General features: G+C 39.6%; 1 protein-coding gene across 2 annotated transcripts in view; it reads right to left on the reverse strand.

Moving 5' to 3' along the window:
- Positions 1-662: 662 nt before the first annotated feature.
- RET (ret proto-oncogene) overlaps positions 663-21193 on the reverse strand; it is an 80582-nt gene continuing 60051 nt past the window's right edge. The window contains exons 14-20 of one of the 2 annotated variants that reach the window (XM_026799622.2): positions 19729-19943; positions 19506-19628; positions 17782-17852; positions 13903-14040; positions 11919-12018; positions 10854-11001; positions 663-8972 (exon numbers count right to left, since the gene is read on the reverse strand). In XM_026799622.2, coding sequence (XP_026655423.2) covers positions 8815-8972; positions 10854-11001; positions 11919-12018; positions 13903-14040; positions 17782-17852; positions 19506-19628; positions 19729-19943 — 953 coding nt within the window. In that variant the 3' untranslated portion in view covers positions 663-8814. Of the gene's footprint in view, positions 8973-10483; positions 11002-11918; positions 12019-13902; positions 14041-17781; positions 17853-19505; positions 19629-19728; positions 19944-21193 lie in introns of those variants that run through there. The other variant, XM_074544733.1, reaches the window with a different exon arrangement.

The following is a 21193-nucleotide window of genomic DNA, read 5'->3' on the forward strand; positions in this document are numbered from 1 at the left end:
GGGCACTGTTCAGAAAGGCTCTGCACAGGAAAAACAGTGAAGTATGCATTGAAATGATTTCCTGACTCGATGCTAAAATCTCCCTCAATTATTTATACCCTGTACCAGAAAGGATAATTCTTGTCTTCTGCTGACACTCTTAACCACACAAAAACTCTCTTGAAGAACAGTTAACACTGTTTGTTCCTTGCTGGCTGGTTCTCAAAGCTCTGTACACATTAAAAAAAAATACTCTGGCTCTGGTATTGATCTCCTGGATCTTTTCATACACTTTTCCCACATTTCAGTCTTTACAATGCTCTTCCAAGCCTTTTAATCATCTGAAGATGAATCCTTACTAGCTTTCTCAAGGAATGAGATCAGCCCCCTCTCTCAGCCTCCTCATCTGTCCCATCAGTCACCCCTTACTTGGGATTCCACCCTTTTGACATGCGCTTTTCCAAGAGACAAGAATTTATTCTGACTCTCTTCCTTTTTTGTAAAATACTCTTCAATAAAGGGATACTATTCTTGTTATTGGCAGCAGTTTGGCAAAAAGAAGTAGGATGAGTGTATCTTATTGGTTTATTGATTTGCACTGGGCAATAGCTTACACCACATTACATTCTCTGAAAAACTAAGTGGAGTTTTTGGGGTTTTTTCCCCCAAAATAACTTTCAAATACACCTAAATACAGACAAGCAAGATTCTTTGCAAACCAAATGCTTAAAATACATATTAATTTGATTTAGTTTTATTAAAAATTTTAAAATACTTCCATCCTTAAGCGCAGTAAATTCAGAAAGGAAATTGCATTGGCAGGAAGCTATGAAAATGGCACATGTTCCAAACAAAAATTAGTGTTCACATCAAACTCTTTCAATCGTGATCATGTCAGGAAGGAATGCCCTGAACAGCTGAAAAATTATATAAGGGCTTTAACAATAATTTATGTGACCTGCTGAGAGAAGAAAAATCAGACTAGGAACTGCAGTGATTGATTGATATCCAGATTGAGGCTGTACATCAGAAATTGTTCAGGATTTCAAATCTGCAGTGCTCTTAAACTGTTCTCACTATTTAGATTACTCTGTAATCCATATGAAAGTGCTTTCAGGTGAGATAAAGTTGCATTTTTATGAATTGTGCCTTTTAAACCCAAACAAGGAATTAGTTATTTCTGATGAGCTTAAGGGAAGGTGTACTCATCTATCCTCAGGCAGGCAAAATGCTTTTACTTAACTTCAGAACATTATCTTTGATAATGGCTCAAAGAAAAAGATTTCAGCAAGAAATTTGTTGGTTTATAATACATATAACCCTTTAAAAGACCAGGTAAAGCTAAAAAAAAAACTATTAAAAGAGAGGAACTTTTGATTTTCTCAGAACGCATTAGAAGTACTTAATTATTGTGACTGGAAGACACAGGTTGCTGTCCCAAAGTTTAGAATAGGAAGTTTAGAAATGAGAAAATACAAACCAGAGCTTAAATTAATGACTTAGCTTTACTGGAGAACTTGATAAATACCAGAAAATATTTCATTCATTGTCTCTTTTAGGTAAAAATTACAATTCTATTTGTGCTTACCTGTTCTCTAGTGTCTAATATTTCATTCTACAGACTGCTTCCCAACAGGCAAGTTAAAATATTGTACCAGGGATGGGTACACCAGGGCTATTGCTACTTTGTCCACATTTTGATAATACCCTTTGTACTTTTGCTAGTTGAATCTTGGGATATTGGACTTTAGACCAGCAAATGTATATTAATAATGTATTTATGAATGATCCCCCTAACTTCAGAGGAACTACTTAAATTTTATGACGTTAGATAGAGAGGATGTGAACTTAGGTTTTCTTATTAAGATTTTAAGTGCTTGCATAAATTTTTAGAGAATGATTTGGTTCTTTTCAGGAAGTTTGCTTGGGCTGAAAAGATCAAATCATTCATCACATTATGGCCCATCTGCACTCTGTTCATGGGGACTATTGCCTGTTGCTTTTGAATATCATCTCCAGTATTTTGTTATAAATTTACCACTGTAGCTACAGAGAGAAACAACACTTTCAGGTAAGCTGAGTTTTGAAATAAAGTAGTTCAAAATTATAAGTAATTTTTTTTACTTTCAAGTTATAGAGTAGAAATATTCTTTTTATATGTGTTTTGAAGCTGATATTCTTCATATAAGACTGATACTAAATCAATAAGGAATATAAGCTTGCTTTTACTGTTTTTGAGAATTGCTAAGGTCCAGTTGAGGGCATCACAGAGATTCATGCATACTTTGCATGACAAGTTGCAGACAAAATCCCACTTAATTAAATATTATGTACCTCATAACCATGGGACAGTATTTTTAAGAACTTCTACTATATGAAACAGGCTAATTTCTGAAAATTAAAATTTGCAACCTCACATAGATTTTCTGAGTATCCTTCCTCTGGAAGTTTGTGGAAACCAATATTGCAATGATTTCCTTGTGCTGCTTTAAGGTCTGTACTGACATGTAAGATTCATGCTCTCCCCCCACCTGTCACAACTCAAAGCACAGATCAGGTAAACCATGTCATTTCTGCAGATATTTAGAAAAGGTAGGCAGAAATTTTTAGAAAGTTATTGCCTCCAACCTGTATGTTTAGGTGAGTCATTTGTTCCCTCTGAATTCACTTTCCTCAGGGCAGCCAAGTACATAAGTATTTCTGGCACCAATGGAAATAATCATCTGCTCTATCACTTTATTCCCATGTGGGAAATACATTTACTCTCCAAAGAGGAACTGAAACAAAATTGTCACCATTTTGACTAGTAGCAACACAGAACAAACAGGAAACACTTCAAGGGAAATATTTACAAAAATAGCATACACAGAAGACATAAGAAGCTTTTATACTACAAATAAGTACTTAAAAGCAATAATCTATTTCTTGTCAACATTCATGAACAGGAAAGGAGTCAAAATTAATTGGATTAGGAAATAGGTAATTTCTCATTAAACTGCACTTAATGCAGGTAATTGTGCATGGAAACTGTAATTATGGGCCCTGTATGTATTTTATATGCAGGACCTATGTCCAGCAGGATAGGTAGCAATAACTATGGGTAAAATTTTCACACAAATTAATGGTTGGAACAACACTGAAGTGCTGAAAGTCTAAAGTACACACTACTCCCTGCATCCAGTGGTTATTTCAGCATCACTTACTGTCCCACTCACCTACTGTACTGCAGTGTTGTCACAGGACTGTTGGATTAGAAACTGGGTGTTTCACATCTCTCAGTTCCATACTGTTGCTGAAGATACTGGATAAAGTTACATTCTTCATTTAAGGAAGAAAAAAACCCAAACAGAACCAAAAATCTTGATGCCTTGGTTGCTCATGGCAAGTGAGGAATTCCATTTACAGACATAAGATAGGGGAAAACAGCTAGACAAACAATGAAGTTTACCACAAGTGTAATTTTTGTCTCCTTTTTTGCAGATCTCTCAGTAGAAAAAACAGCCCATATAAAGAGAGGAATTTTCAGTGCCCTTTTTTTTCCAAGTGTGCACACTGACAGTCGTGTCATGCCAATGAGGATCACCGTGGTGTCACAGCACAGCCCCTCCTGCATTCAGAGCTGGGTTTTTGCTGTGCATGAGATTACTCAACATGGCAAATGTCTGTGCAAGGAAAAGCTGCTGTGCCTACTGCTTGTCTGAAACCAGGACAGGATCAAGAATGCAGGCCAACAGGGAAGCTCTTTCAATTCCAATACACAACCTCATATCCCGCTTTTTGCAAAATGAAAATCTAAGTTCAGGTTTTGGCAGTCTGACTCAAGACCATGTTTCTGAAATCACAGACTTTAATGGAAACATAAAGTTGATACACAAAACAACATCTGAAAACAGATCTGAAACATCTAAATTGGACTGTGACAGGAGCAAGCTTTGGTAGAATTGGATTATTTAGAATAACCATCACAACGCTAACAACGAGTCACTCGGGATTTACATCCCAACATTTGTAGCAAACAAAAGGTTACCCTTAACCATGGTAGATTACAAATAAAGACAAAAGTAGTGCTGATCATTTACTCTTCCACATAGAACATGACTCACAGTCTGATTGTTCTCCCAAATATCAAGTCACTTTTGTAAGGACAACATTTTAATATTCCACCTTAACCAATTCCAGTGACATTTGCCTTGAGTAGTTTCAACAGCAGAGTTTTAGACCAATATTTTCTGTGCAACTGTTTTTTATTTGTTACTTTCAAGGTAACAGGTTTATTTGGAATTATGTTACGGCAGTGTCCTGTGCATGGCAGTATATGCAATTTGGAGCTGAGAGGAGGTCTCCAACCCACTTAACAAGACTGCAAACAAAATCTCTGTACTTGAGTATCTGCAAAAGGTGTGCTGAGGCAGAGGACGTCCTGTGGCAGAGCAGCAGGAGGGGGTGAGAAGGCTACATAACTTCAGGCTGTGGAGGAGTTGGATGGCTGATTCCAAGGGCAGCCTGCAGTAAACCCACAGCCAAAGAGGCAAAAATTCCCCCACCACGCACACACAGAAGGGAGGAGGGGTGTCAGTAAGGCAAGAGAATGGAAACTTGGACAAGGACCTGCTGGAGGAAGAGACTTCCCTGAAGCCCGAGGTGACCCTGCAGAGCCACTTCAGCACTGCAGGCTGGAGAGGGAAGACCCATCACATCAGGGGTGAGGCTGGAGCTGAGTCAGACAGCCCCACCTGTCCCTGTGCAACAACCAGCACAACTAGCAAAGGTGACAGGTGACAGTACCAGGGGACTTTCCTCTGAGAGGCACGGAGGGAGCCACTCATCAACCTGACAGATTACCAGAGAGCTGCAGCAGGGATGTCACCAAAGCCTCATACAGTCTCCTGACAATTATCTGCTACTGTTGTTCCATGTGTGCACCAGGGATACAGCCAGGAGTGCTCTGAGGAGGATCCAAGGACATTACAGATCTCTGGAGTGGCACTGAGGGACTCAGGTGCTGGCAACTTTTTCATCAGTCCTCCCTGTCAAAGGGAAGGGCTTTGAAAGGGCCAGGTGAATCTGGCAAATCAGCAAATGGTGAGGGGTCTAGTGCCACAGCCAGGGGTCTGGCTGCTCCTGGGGACTCGTGCTGAAAGCCTGGGCTGGCAGAGTCTGATGGGAGCCCACCTGCCAGGAACATGTCTGGTCACAGGCTTGCCAAGCTGGTCAAGAAGGCTTACACTCAAGTGGCTGAGAGGGAATCCTCAATCCATTCCACTCCCACTCATTTGATGCCAGCACCAGCAAGGAACACCCAGAGCATGGAGAGGGATTGCAAATCAGCAAGAGAGAACCTGAAGTGCTGTGCAAGGGAATTCCAGCCATTCCTGCCAGTAAGTCTCCTCCATCAGAGGCCCAACTTAAACACCTTTTTGCAAATGCACATAGCATGGGGGGATAAACAAGAGCAGCAGGAGACTGAGCACACCTGCAGGGCTGTGAGCTTACTCGCATCAGGTACGTGGTAGGATGGCTCCTGTGACTGGAGTGTTGGAGTGGAAGGATACAGGCCCTTTAGGAGGGACAGGCAGGAAACAGGAGAAAGGAGTGCTGCCCACTATGTCCTTGACCACGTGGAGTGTTTGAAGCTGTACTGGGGTTGGATGAGGAGTTTGCGGGCGAGGATTAAAGTGAGGGCAAGGAAAAGTGACATTATAGTGGGAGTCTAAGGCCACCCAGCCAGGAGATGAGATCCAAGCAGATGAGACCCTCTACAGACAGAGAGGTGCTGCCTCATATTCACAGGCCCTGGTCCTCATGGGGGACTTCACATACCCCAATATCCATTGGAGGGACAACACAGCAGGGCACGAGCAATCCAAGAGATTCATGGATAACTTACTTCTCCAGGTGACTAAGGAGTAAACGAGGAGACTCACTATGCTGGACCTTGTTCTTTCCAACAAGGAGAGGCTGGTGGGGAATGTGAATCTCAAGGGCAGCTTTGGCTGCAGCAACCATGAAATGGGGGACTTCAATATCCTGAGGCCAGCGAGGAGGCACACAGCAAGCTCACTAACCTGGACATCAGGAAGGCACACCTTGGCCTCTTCAGGAATCTTCTGGGTAGAGTATCATGGGATAAAGCCCTGAAAGGAAGAGTGACCCAAGAAATCTGGTTAATATTCAAGGATCACCTCTTGCAAGGTCAGGACCAATGCAACAAAGAGGAAGTCAGGCAGAAATGTCAGGAGACCTGCATGGATGAACAAGGAGCTCCCAGACAAACACAGAAAGGAAGCCTATGTTTCCCCCACAGAAAAAGGGTGAAAGCAAGGACAGACAGCCTGAGAGGAATACAGAGAAACTGTCCAAGCAGCCAGGGATCAGGTTAGGAAGCTAAAGCCCTGATTGAATTCTATCTGGCCAAGGACATCAAGGGCAACAAAAAAAAAGCTTCTACAGGTACATCGGTGAAAATGTGAGCCCTCTCCAGAAAGAAACGAGACTTGGTTACCTGGGACATGGAGAAGGCTGAGGTACTCAATGTCATTGAATACATTTTTGCCTTGGTCTTCACCAGCCAGTTCTTCAGCCACTGAGGCCCAAGTCTGCATGAGCCCCTTTGCAAAGTGGCAAAGGCAGGAACTGTGAGAATAAAGAAACTCCCACCACAGGGGAAGATGAAGTTCTGAACCAGCTCAGGAACCTGAGGGTCCATAAGTCCACAGAACCTGATGACAAAACATGGAAAATAGGGTGACATGGTATCACTAAGGGCAAACCCTACAAACATCCTTCTGTGACAGGATTACAGTTCTGGTTGGTAAGAGAAGAGGGGTTGATGCCATCTACCTGGACTTGTGCAGCGCATTCGACACTGTCTTACATTACATCCTTGTCTTGAGACGGAAGAGGCATGGATTTGATGGAAGGACCATGTGGTGGATAAGGAATTGTCTGGATGGTCACACTCAGAGTTGCTGTCAACAGTTCAATGTCCAAGTGGAGACTAGTGCTGGGTTCCTCAGGGTCGGTATTGGGACTGGCACTGTTTGACACCTTTGGGGGCAACATCCACAGCAGGATCAAGGGCACCCTCAGCAAGTTTTTCAGTGACACCAGGCTGTGTGGTGCAGCTGACACCATGGAGAGAAGGGATGCCATCCACAGGGACCCTGAAAGGCTTGAGAGGTGGGCCCACAAAAACCTCATCAAGTTCAACAAGGTAAGACAAGGTCCTGCACCTGGGTCAGGGCAATCCCAGCACAAAGACAGGATGGCTGGAGAATGGACTGAAAGCAGCCCTGGGAAAAGGACTTGGGGGTGTTGATTGATGAGATGCTCAATATGATCAGGGAATATATTTTTACAGCCCAACAAGCCCACTGTATCCCAGGCTACACCAAAAGCAGTGTGGGCAGCAGGTCAAGGAGGGGTTTCTCCCCCTCTACTCTATTCTTGTGAGACCCAACCCAGAGTGCAGCATCAGTTCTGGCACTCCCAGCATAAGGACTTCATGGACCTGTTGGAATGGGTCCAGATAAGGGTCACAAAGACTGACAGAGGGCTGAGCACCTCTCCTATAAAGACAGGCTGAGAGAGTTTGGGCTGTTCAGCCTGGATAAGAGAAGGCCCTGGGGAGACCTGAGAGCCACCTTTCAGTACCTAAAGGAGCTACAGGAAAGCTGGATTGGGAGTTTTTATTGGGGCGTGTAATGTTAGGATAGGGAAATGGCTTTAAACTGAAAGAAGGCAGGTTTAGGTTAGATATTAAAAATAAGTTATTCACTGTGAAGATGGTGAGGTACTGGAACAGGTTGAAGAGAAGTTGTGGATGCCACATCCCTGGCAGTGTTCAAGTCCATGTTAGATGGGAATTTGAGCAACCTGGATGAGTGGAAGGTGTCCCTCTCCACAACACAGGAGCAGGCAGCAGGGCAGGGAGTTGGAACTACATGACCTCCAAGTTCCCTTCCAACAGAAACCATTCTATGATGTCACTATTCTATTCTATGAATTCAGTCTAAAAATCCTGTGTAGCCGATTTATAACACATAAAAGAAACTATGATTGTACAAGACTCTATTTTTTAACATTACTAACATGAAAAGTGATGGAAAGTAAATGTGTCAGATGAACATTCTTGATTGCCATCAGTCTATACAGCTTATCTTGTATCAAATTTATCTCCATTGTGCTAAAGGTAAGAGAAGTTAAGACTAATAAAACAAATTCTCTTCTCATTAAGACAAAACAATACATTTTACAAGACTTCAAATGTTGAATCTCAAGTCCTCTATTGAGTTACTAAATGCTTGCTTCCAAACCAAGATATTGGCTTTGTTAGTGCCAACATCACTCCAACATTCTAACATTTGATAGCAAGTTCAGTAATCTAGGAACCTCTTTCCCTCCTCCCTTCTATATATTGTTTGTGCTTCCTGCTTAGATCAAGTGGCTGTATGCTAATAGCCACTATAAAAGTAGCAGTTCAAGTACGTTTTACCATCCCAGAATGCTGTAACACAGGGTGGTTAGTCTAAAAACCACTGAGGATGAAGTGCAAGGCCATTTGCTCTAAGAAGTTGCCAAATGGAACCATATGCAAACTGGCAACTTAGAAAGAAGTACCAGAACTACAGCTCTTATTCAGCTTGATATGTTTTCTGAAAGGGGAGAGTGCCAATTATAGTCTTCAGCATAAATAACACACTTGAAAAACTATCAATAAAAGGATTTGCCAATTTTAAAGTTCGTTGTTGATTGTACAAAGAACAAGTCAATGGACTTCCCACTCTTTGCCTCCTTGCTTTCCTCAGGAGTCCATTACCTTTCACAAAGAAAATTTTAGCTATCAAACTTGTCCATAAATTTTGCCGCTGAGTGTGAAACCATCCAGTTAGCATATACACTATCATTTGCATATCTTGAAAACACAGAGTTAGTGCCATCGAATCTTGTGAGTGGAACGGGGCTCTCCTCAGGCCAGTTCGGGTATGACATGCCTAAAAATGAAAACAGATAATTTTTTCTGCACTGAAGAACCATAACTTCATGTGCAGACAGTAAGGCCCTTGGCAAAACTCCCTTCAATACTTTAAGCCAGTCCACTGGATTTTGTCCCAAATCAATTCATATAAATGGTGTTTTGAAATCCCTGAAGCAGAAATTCAGATGCAGGCAAAAAACCTGGATAAATTAAAGTGCTTACTCAATAAAAAATTGTGTGCATGCATGCACATGTGCATAATAAAAAGTTAAGAATTGTTCTTCTCATATGCCTCCAACTTTCCATAATTTTATAATTTAACAATCATGCAGCAATATATTGCTTTGCAAGAGAGAGTTCTTGCTGTACAGGAAATGCTCCAAGAATTAATAAACCTATTTGGGACAGGATCCAAAGTCCATTTCAATGATAGAATATTTCCATTTACTTAAATGGTTGCTTTTCCTTTGGCTTCAGTGAGGTTCTGGGGACATTTTCACACCCCCACCAGGGATACTCTGCTTAATTTCAGGAAATCCCAGGAGTGCAACTGAGTAAAGTCCAACAAAGTGCTGAGCACTCCTGTCTTGATTCAGCATTTCAAGTTGTATTTCAGGTCTGTAATTCTTTGCATTGAGTGCAGTAACTGTTTCTGTGTTCAGGCACAAGTGATAACCAAAATGGATGCAGAGTGCTTAGCACCATGTTGATTCAGCTGTGCAAGCACAGAACCATAGCAGGGTTGAGATTTTCAAAAACAGAAATCTGATTCTGTTGCTTATTAAGCATTCAGTATCTGCCACCAACCTTGTGGCAACTTTTTCTGCTACTTCACTAAGTGCCCCAAAATCAACATGAGTTGAGAAAACCTAATGAAGAAAATAATAGCTAAGGTATAGATCAAAAATAGACCCAAAGCCATGTATTAATGGCAACTTTTAAACTAAAAGATCCAACTTTTCAAAAGTCATACTGCTTGAAGAATGAAAAAAGTATCTGATGTTAGTAAGTATCTAAAACCATGTAGAATATTTAATCAGAAGACAAAATATAGGAGTTTTGGCAAGAACCATTTTTACTGTCCATCTCACCATCACAATATGAAAGCATATGTTCTTTTTAAAAACACTTGCTACATCATTGAGTTGAGGTTTAGTACTAACATGTTCATAACAAATCAAAGGACGTGAAAACAGCTGATATTTTCAAAATGCCCATTGTTAATTAAGTTTTCAAAGGATTTTACATGTCAGTTTAGTCTGTATATAATATTTATATACAGTATTTCTACCTTCTGTATTTAATAGTCTGTTTTCATCCTATGATACACTACATACATTTCAGCTTATAGATCCAAAATGTACTAATAGCAGCTGAAATTTAGACATCCTTCTGAATAAATGAAAAATGTTGCAGATGAATATTATCACTGAGTTATGGCAAAAAACAGTATTAAAAAAAAGTCTATTGCTTAAATTAGAGGTGCAGAATCTAACATATTTTAAAGTTGTAGCCTCCCCCAACAGGATAGTTGAATTAGATACTCATTAGCATTTTATATTTCCCCTGAGAATACTTCCCTGATCTTTTTTTTTGCTTTTACTGTATGATATCTAGTAATTTTACTTATTTTCACATCCTTTTAAAATGTTTATTTTAGACACAGCTGCAAAATGACTAAAGGATGATCCTGATGCAAACTTTGACATTTACCAAAAGAAAAAACAAACAAACAAACAAAAAAACAACCCAAAAAAAGCTTCCAAGCAATTTTTGATTGGCTTCATTCAGACAAGAAACACTGTAATGGGGTTACAGAGTCTGAGAACAGTGCAGAAGAAAAATCAACTTTTTTTTGTGTGTTGCTAGAATCTAGTAAATGCATGTGAAATTCTACCATAGAGTTTGTTTTCAATCCATGTGGAAGGGAGGGTTCGAGGGAGGGGAGCATTATTACAGTCCACGAGAGGTGTCTCCTCTTCGGAGAGCCCGTCATCGTACAGTAAGGAGTCGGAGGGCGTGGAAGCTGCAAGGTCCAAGTAGTCCTGAGAAATGGACACAAGAAGCTGCATTAATGCACGTGGCAGTGCTGCTGTTCGGGTAGCAAGCATAAATGTGCACCTGCTTTCTTTACAGCAAGGAACTGTAGACCCACTGCATTCACCTTCCTCTACAACCTCTGGCACCTCAGCAGACTCTGCTTTCCAGCAGCCACAGCAGCTCTGGAAGCTGATTTGCCTCAACACTGCCCCTGCTACAGACATATGAATACTTCCCCTACTTAATTCTGCACATCAGCACAACAAACTGAGAAGCTTTCCTAACTGCTTTGTTTGACCTTCAGCTGCTGGCATGCCTGATCCATATGTATGCCTGAAATATATATATATGGAGATACATATGCATGCTTAAAGGACAAGGTACTCAGACCTCAAAATCATTTTACAAAAGCTATTACATAACAATGCATAAAATAACTATGTAAATATCGCCAAATAAAGCTTTGGTTGCTGTTCTAAAACTAAATATTTAGGTCACTGATAAGAATTCATTGGTTTTTGTGTAGCTGAATTGCTTTGAAGCAAAAAAAAAAAAGAATGTGAAGTATTTTCAACTAATTTAAAATGCATGAAATACTACATTCTTCTAGTTCTGGCTCTCTAACATTATTTATTTAGGAGTAACTTTTCACAATAGTTTTTAAATTATTCCTATTGTTTAAAGAAAACAGGTTAAGGATAATCCATCCACATTTTGGGCTGAAATCACCAAAGCTGTTAGAAGAGGTAGTACTGCTTTCAAAAAGCTACCTGCATGTGGAAGGAACTAGATATGTAAATGCTTCAAGATTTGATGAAAATAAGTTACTTTACCTTAAAATAAAATTTAAAAGTAATTATTTCTGTACATTCAAACTCAGAAGACCACAAAAACTTTCAAAATCCATGCTTTCCACACTTACCCTACTCTTCACCATCATCTTCTCTAGTTCCTTGCTGATCTCAGTAAATGTTGGTCTTTTATCAGCTTCTTGCTTCCAGCAGCGCAGCATGAGGCTGTACCTGGGACCCGTCACAGGGTGGAAAAAACCCCAAACTGTTAGAAATGGCTCATGCTTCTGCTCTAATGATTTACAGCACTGACCTTAACTGTGGCATGAAGGCCAACCCAAGTACATCAATCTCTGTTGTGAGGACTGTTAAATATTCCCTGGAATTAACAACTGACACTCACAACAATGGGCTTTTATTTTCAAGAGTCTCCAAGAGTTTAAATGATGATGCACTTGGCTGCCCTTGAAGGACTGTAGTCTCAGGTTTCACTTTCTCAAGGGACCACCTCAAATGTAGGGCAGCATGCCAGACTGCTACTTCACTTTGTATATGACACTGAAGAAATTCGTGTATCAAACTGAAAAACTCTGCTGTTATACCAAAAAGCAGAATTTTGGTTTTCATTTGCTCGAATTCTTAAGTTTCTGTAACTTTTTGCAGAAACTAATGTTTGCCTAGCCTATCTTTAGAAACTAATGTTCTTTTGATGACTTCTATTATTGTTCTTTTGATTAAACCTATATTTATTCTCTCTTTAATTGCCTTCTATAGCATAGATTCTGGAAAGAAAAGAGAACAGAACTAAAGTTTTATAGTTGAATGACTATCACACAGACATGGGCAAGTTCTGGAGCGTGACTCTCCAACCTGTGCCATTCATGTCGTTTTTCTAGCTCAACTGTTCTCAGGACTGAGGGATCTGTCCCCATAAGTGCTCTAATGGTGGAAACAGTGGGTTATGAGAACTACAGGAAGCTATTGAAAAGCACTGCATTTTATGCCTTCATCCATGATCCCTCTCATACTTGACTGTGTATAGGAGAGAACGGAATTTGAGAAAATTGGTCCTTAAAGTGGGCTTTCACAAGCTGTCAGAAAAATTTCTGAGTAAAACAGAATAAAATCTTAAAACTCAGAAAACCATGATTTAGTTTCAATTAAAAAAATCCCAGAAACTCAGATGTGGTCAGTTTGCCTAAACTAATAATTATCAATGACATAAAATGTTTGTGGAATGAGTACTCCTCACTGAGATGAGACAAAGATTAGTATTATACATTTCTGAGATGATAGTTGCCAACCATTCTTGTAAACTGCTACCCTGCTCTAAATTTGGAAATACTTAATGTTTTTCTCTGTATGTTAAAAAACCTATTATTTATACTATTATTTATTTAAACCTTTTTTTCTCAGCCCAGATGTGGTCAAAGCATCCTTCCAACTGAAAATCAGTCAAAGGAGTGGTCACAATGTTTAAAGCTTGGGAACTTTCAAAATACCACAGCCATGATCAAATTTGCAGGCTGAACATAAAATCACACCTCATCTCCAAATGCCATGGAAGATCACAGACAAAAGATACTTCATGTTGACTGTGTTTTAATAAATCAGCTAAAAAATTATGAACTGTCTCCAAAGCCACTGGCTTGTCAAATCACAGAAAATTTTTATCTTCAAGGGTGTAGATTTCTGGGCCAAGGTACCATTTTTCCTCTGGAAACTTATAGACAATGACTGTGCATGCAATATCCATTTTAGTTGCAGAAAGTACTATGACATTTTCTTGAATATTTCAGCTACCACTGTGTTTTATGCAAGCTTCCTCCTTCCTCTACCCTCAGAAGTTTTGAATGCACAAACTCTTTTAATTGTTTGGCAAGCATGTTATTCAATACCCTACAAATGTTTTGGATATAGCTGTAGGCATTCTGTGGGCAATTTTTTCCCCTTGCTTTACTGTCCATTAATTTCATGACATTCTTTAAGCAAAACACAATTTGACTATATCTCTAAGAAACACAGAATAGTATTTATGAGGTATTTATTTAAACCTTTTTCATCAAGTATATTTATTAATGTTTTCTGAATCTAATTAGATCAAGAGTTACTTACATTTCTTCACTGCAGTTTTCTGGTCTCTCCATTCTATAGCCTGTTTTTAGGAGGTTAAAGAGTCTTTCAGGAGCAATACCTGGGTAAGGATTGCCTCCTAAAGTAACAATCTCCCATAGCAGAACTCCAAATGACCATCTGAAAAAGACAAAATGAGCTTTTATACAGAGTGGTAGGTTTCAGGAGCTTAGTGTGTACTTACACAACAAATCTCCTTTTAGTATTTTCAGAACCCAACAAAATTCCAGACACCTCATGCCAGAGCAGTTGTTCAGATGCAAGCAGTGCATCTTGTTCCCATGTGCATTGAAAAGGTTAGCAACCAAGAGAGGAGAGAAAACAGATACCCCTCTTTTATGCATTGACAAAAGCTAATTATACCCTGGGAAGATCCATCTTCTCTAGACAGCAGCAAGAGGAAGTCCTTCCTCTGGTGGCCCAGACCAAAGACTTGTTCCTCTGCTGCACAGGGCTCCTGCAGCAGTCTAACCTCCCTAATTAGCTCTTGTATTCAGAAATAACTCTAAATTAAATTTAGAGAGTTACCACAGGACTGGCTTGCTGTCTTGACTATGAGGCAACACAATGTGTTTATTTAAATCACAAGTAACACCTTTGATGTCAGCTGGTCTCTTGGGCCATTTCAGTGACTCGGGACTTAATTTTCTTCTTAGAGTTGATGAAAGAGGAGGAAAGAATTTCCTCTGGAAATACCAAATGCCTAAAATGAACTTTGACACAGAACAGAAGAAACAATTTTCTGAAATGAACAGAAGAAATAGTGAATTTTTAAACCTACTTTACTGCTGAGTTCAAACAAAAAGACCTTGCATAATGGGTGAGAAATATTTAGATAAATTAGTCCATTTCTGGAGAGCAAGCCAGGAGAAAAGAGGCAAAAATGTTTTTCTTTTCTAACTGAAAGGCTTTTTGAGACACAAAGAAGCTACAAATCACCCTGAAATCTGCTCAACTGATGACTGACAAAATCTGGATGTTTGAAAGGAAGGAAACCAGCCAACACTGGGGCTGCTCAATGGGATGCATCTGGAAGCAAAATTGCATACAATTTATTAAAATGCTGGCTTTGGGCAATTTCTCTGTAAACTCCATTTTTAAGAAAATTTCAGGAAGTGTTAGACACCTACTGCCAAACCAAACAGCCATGTCTAATTCCCTATGAAAATTCCATCTCAAAATGTTAGCCAAATACCTCACCTCCTGTCTGACTCCCTTCTACCTGCACTTCTCACATTTTAAAGAACAAAAGTACCCCAAAGATACAGCAATAAAACTTCCCAAATTGTCAGAGAAGTCAAAGTGACTCTCACATGGTCTCAAGTGATATGCTGCCATTCTTCTGCCTAATGCCATTCGCTGAATAAATTTTTAATCACTCTGCACATTCTTGAAAGCTTATGAATATTTACAGCATTTTCATATACTTTATTAATATTTCTCCTCATACCATTTTTGAAGCCAATTATGCTCTGCCATCAGGTTACAATTCTGTCCATGATTAATTCAAATAAACTTTGGAGCATGGCAGGTTTTATTTCTAAAATCCACTTCTGCTTCGGAGGAATTTTACAGACTATGGAAGGAGGGATCATATGAACAATTTCTTAACTGAAGTTGTTCAGTAAGTGAACATATTAGAATAGAAAGCTGTAGAATGCTGCAGTATTTTCAGACTGTTATACACATTAAGTACTACAGGAGGAGAAATGAGGGATGAAGAATTTCCCACTGTATTATGTTTATTGCAAAGTAAAAGCATTATCACAAAAATCCAGGAAAGAAAAGTATGTGAAGAGGAAGATAGTAGGTTAGCTTTCCATTGATGTCATAGACCTCTGAAGCAAAAATAGGGTTTTTGTACAGGCTGGCAAGTAGTCCTGTTATTAAACTCTGCTAACCACTAACTATACAGAACAGCTTGAGAAGGAAAAGGGTGGAAAACAGAAACAGAGTATCAGAAAAAAATAGAATATTGGAATGGTTGAGGGGTAATATGTTCACCTAAAATATAACTGCACCACCACAAACAGCAGAGAACATCCATAAGATAATACTTTCAGTGAGTGAAATTATCTGAAGTAACAACAAAGCAAAAGGAGTACTTCATTGATCAGTCTGCTGCTGAAATGTCACCGTGGAACCTGGTGCTGGAGAGGAGTTGCTCTGCAGCTCTGCGGCTCTGCTCTGCAGGAACCTGGCTAAGTTAGGAGCTGCTGTACAGCACTCCTGGCTTATTCCACGTACACTGACACAGCAGAGGTGAGCAGAGGTGCATGGCACAATGCTGTGCTCCTGAGGCAGCCCCAGGGAAGCTGGGCAGCCAGCACAGCTCTGCATGGAGATGCTCAGGCAGCCCTGGGAGGCAGGGAAGTGACACAGCACCAGCACATTGTGCTGCCCAGAGCTCTGAGCTGGCCTGTTTGATGCCAGCTGGGCAATCTCTGCATGGTGCTGGATCCCACTGACAGCAAACACGCTCCCGGGCCAATTTAATAGCACCCACCAGGAAAAAGGAATGAGAGGAATGCTACTGGATCCAGATGATCAATCAGCAATCAAAAAAGAGGCAGTTACATGACAACACAATCTGTTCTGCCCCAAACCATAGTGACAAAAATGAAGAAATTAAAAATATGCTTAGAAGTTTTAAAAGGAATTTTAATGATTCTTTGGGAGAAGTAATTTTAGAGAAGCAAGTCAGCACAACGGGTGCTCTGAGGAGGATAAAAAGAGACCCAGAAAAACCTGTACACTGACCTAAGTGACATTCTCCCAAGAATTATCTCTATTTTTTTTTTCTTACTCCAATGGATAAAAAGTTAAGGAAAATACTTTGGAAATTCATTTTGTAAGGAATTGCAAAGGCATGCAAAATATTTTATTTCACTAAAACTGCTCTGACCTGCAGAGAGAAGAGTAAAAGTGAATAGTAATAATTTTAGAAATACAAATCCAAAGGTACATGTTCTGACATCCTGCTATTATCAAAGTGTTTTTCCCCTCAAAGTGCAACATGACCCAAATTGGCGTTTTACTCCATTTGAGTGTAACGGCAAACTTAGGAGGTATCAAGATGCTACCTAGCAGAAAATCAGGCCTATGTACTTCTGCTTTTACAGTCCTTCAGAGGTTTTTCTCCTAAATAAATAATCTTTAGCTTTAGAGTCTGCCTGGTGAGTAGTCACAAGCATCATTCACTCCAGAGAGAAAGAAATGAAAGGTATCTGATCCTGAATTGAAAATGTCTACAAACACTCCTCTGCCTGGCCCACGCTTATCAGACATGGGGATAATTTAGCTGTGGTTGCTTTGCCTCCTCTTCATCACAGGTGGAGATTCCAGCATATCCACCTTCAGGGTTTCTGTTTCCCTAATCCTGAAAATAAGCTTATATCTTGGCACTGAAACTGGACAGAGTTGACTGGAGTTCTGTCATTGATTTCAACAGGAACAGAGCTCAGGTATTAAATTCCCCTTCCTTCTTCCACTCCATCCCTCACCTGCCACTTTGTGTTACAGACAAATGATGAACAGAACTGAGTTCAGGTATGACCATTACCTGTAGCAAACTCTACTTATTCGTGTCTATATTCAAAGTCAAACATGTCACATGAACAGATCAACCCTTGCTCATTTCAACAAGAATTATGTACATAAATACCTCTAATAATATTTTATTCAGATTTAATTCAACAGCAAAAATCTTGGGCATCACTGCCAGTTGATGGTGCCATCCAGACTTCTCTCATGTTTCTTTGCAAGAGTAATGGTTTGGCTCCTACACACCTTGCTGTGCTCCCTCCCCCAGCTCCACAAACAAGCACACAAACCAGAAAGTATTCAGGAGTTTACACTTACACATCACTTTGTGTTGTGTAGATATGGTCAAACAGTGACTCTATGGCCATCCATTTCACAGGGATTCGACCCTAGGAGGTAAAGAAGCAGTCATGGTGAGAAAAATAAGTTTCCAAGTGAAAAAACAGGGTATTTATCCTCAAAATAGTAAAACAAGTCTGTCCATACTACAGCACTTGCCAGTGCACCTATGATTTGCCATTCTGTAAGAAGAACAGTGAGAATAGTAATTTTAAGTGTCTTTTAAAAAACTAGTTCATGTCTTTTTACACCAACAATCTAATTACGTGCAATAAGCTGGTGTGGCCTTTTGCAGGTGGTCACCAGTTTAAGTCAGATAAACTCAACTCTTCTCTTAATAAACAGCTCTGAAAATGTGCAGATGCAAAAATAATGAGGAATGATGGTTAAAGAGGAAGAACTATCTCATTTACACCAGGGACGATGCATAAATAGAAGCACCTGGATGTTACAGATACCTCTGGTTTCAGAACTGAACCTGGACAGTCATACTTGGTTACCAGTTTCTTAGTGGAATCTACAAGTTGCTATTTTTCACTGGCAGAAATTCACTGAGAAAAATCTGAGTAATCCACCCCAAATATTCATGAAAATCTAGGTATGCAAAATTTCCAAGCTGTTTCATAACCTTCCCAGTATGATTAGCATTCATATGCCTTACTTCTCATTCTCATGAAATCCATATATATAGTATTTCAGGAGGATTTGAAACTTCCTCTTCCTTCTCAAATTCTTCTTTCCCCTGTCTCCCCATCCAAGCAGACAGATGCTTGTTAGGATCTGAATAATACTACAGTGATGAGTGTCTCAAAAGTAAAAAACAAATATCCACTCAGTACCTCATGCCCCACCAAACAAAACTAAACTGCCAAACTGCCTTGATGCAAATGTTTTACTCTTAAAATACAGAGCAACTGGTATAAATCATTGTAAAAACACATCCATCAGAAGATAGCGAAATGAACATGGCAGCGGCCTTTTACATAAAATCATGACTTCTAGAAGTTTTTTTTTTTCCTTCACAACTCATTCTGACTTACGCAACATTCACACAAACTGGCCCTTAAAAACAGAGAAAGCTAAACTAAAAATTCATGGTATTTATGGAAATCTTCTCATAAAATTTTAACATTTTCACATGCAAAAAAATCCTGCTGGCAGCTCCTTCATATTAAGCCACACAGGGAACTGAACCACCACTGCTTATTTGACACAGTCAGTGGGAAGCTGTGTTCACAAACATCACAGTCTAGCCCAGGACTGACTTGTGGAAGTTGTGTGGAACTTGATATAAATTGTCTATATATTTTTCAGCTCTTCAGTATTTTTAGTGTATATTTTAAATTATAAATAGGAAGAGAGAAAGAAAAAAAAGGTGCTTTTTGTTTGTGTTCTCATATAGTTTGATGAGGAACTGGATAAATAAGGAGTGGAATGAGAAGACTGGATAAACAAGAAGTGAAGAGGTAATAGTTACTTAAAGATGATACATATTTTACATATATATGTGTGTGTGTGTATTTCTATCCCACTGGTTAAGCTCATGCTTTTGCTTCATTGTCATTTTTATTTCTTAAAATAATTATCTTACATTTATAAAACCAGCCATTCTCCTTTTCATCCATACCCAAGTCCCACACAGTATAAATTAACCTCCTTGATCAGGCAATAATTTCCACTACTGCTTTTAACACACACTGTACCTTGCTCCTCTTTACATAGGAATCTTCTTCATACACATCACGTGAGAGGCCAAAATCCGAAATCTTCATTTTGCGCCCTTCTGCCACCAAGACGTTCCTGGCTGCTAAATCCCGATGCACAAGCTTTTGGAAGGAAACAACAGGAGAGTTCATGCTTGTTGTGGAGGAACCAGCTGCTTGCTCCACGTCTATCACACGCTGAGATGAGCCCTGGCTGCCCTACCTTCATTTCTGCGAGGTACTGCATCCCCCGGGATATCTGCCATGCAAACGAGATCAGGTCTCCCATGGTCAAGGCTCTCTCGTCAGGGTTATCCAAATAACTGGAATTCCTGTTGCCATCACTGCCCACGTAGCTGGGGCCAACTTTCCTACTTTCCCTGAGGAAACTGCGCAAGGAGCCGTATTTGGCATATTCCACAATTAAATACAGTGGGCCTGAAATAAACAAACACACAGGTCACTAAACAATTCATAGATAACCATTTTAGGGGTCGTCTCAAACAAGTCTCCTCTAGTCAGCACATTGTTTTGAACTGTCAGAAGGTCCAGACACTTCTGCCCTTTATGTAAAAAACACTGAGTCAGCCATGAAATAAGAATGTTTTTCCTTAGATCCTCAATGCAAAGAGAATGAGTTTCAGGCTAAATCAAAGCAGAATGCTGGCTCTTGCCTATAATCCCTCATCTAGATAATCTGAGACCGAAAAACCAGACAACCTTCAGACAAATTAGATCTGTGAAACAGCCTAACTTAGAAAACTTTAAAATTAAAATAATCTTCTTGAGCTTGTGATACTGAGCTCAAATAATATGCTAATTCCAGCACTGTGTTTAAGGTGCCTTTTGATAGCACTATGAAACATTCTGCCATTACAACCTATTAATTTCTCCTCCCCATTACCCACATGAATAATACCTACTCAATAATATCTACCTAATGATAAATACATTTCTGTGCTCTATCAAAGCCCTCCTACCTCATACACTGATGAATTAACTTGATATTTATTAAAAGCCTGTGACTCAGTAACATTTCACTTCCTCTGGGATAAAAAATACATTGTACTGAAAAGAAAAAAAACTAACCAGCCCCACTGGCTCATTACCTTACTAAGACTCAGAGATGACTCACTCCTGAATTTAATTCTCTGTCTACAACTAAAAAGTGATATTTGCAACAGAACTGGGTGGGCAAAGAAGGCAGGCCTTTGCCCAAGGTTGCAGAATCCATGCTGTGATTTTTAGGCTGCACAACTGCAGATGCAAAAGGAAGAGAATTGCTGCCATGCCTCTTCACTTAAAATGAGCGATTCCTATGCACAACAAAATTTGCTTCATTGGCAATTTATAATACATGTGTCTGAAGATTTTACCCCTTGTTGATGACTATCACTTTTAGAAACCATTTCATAACCAGAGTGAACAGTTTTGAGACAGTGGAACAAAACTGAAGATCAACCTAACTATCCAGCTATCTTTGTAGTTGTCTATTTACACTGCTTTAGTATAAATAATAACAAGAATAACGAAAACTCAAACTTGAAATATAACTCATATTTGAAAACAGTGATTATTAACAGTGACATAAAAATATATATTGGTTGGAAGAGAGTTTGTAGGAGACTTGTTAATTTTAAAATTTAAACAGCTTCAGAATCGAAATGTGCACTGAGGAAAACCCCAGG

Source organism: Zonotrichia albicollis, chromosome 7 (assembly GCF_047830755.1).
Source record: "Zonotrichia albicollis isolate bZonAlb1 chromosome 7, bZonAlb1.hap1, whole genome shotgun sequence".
In the NCBI taxonomy this organism is placed as follows: Eukaryota; Metazoa; Chordata; class Aves; order Passeriformes; family Passerellidae; genus Zonotrichia; species Zonotrichia albicollis.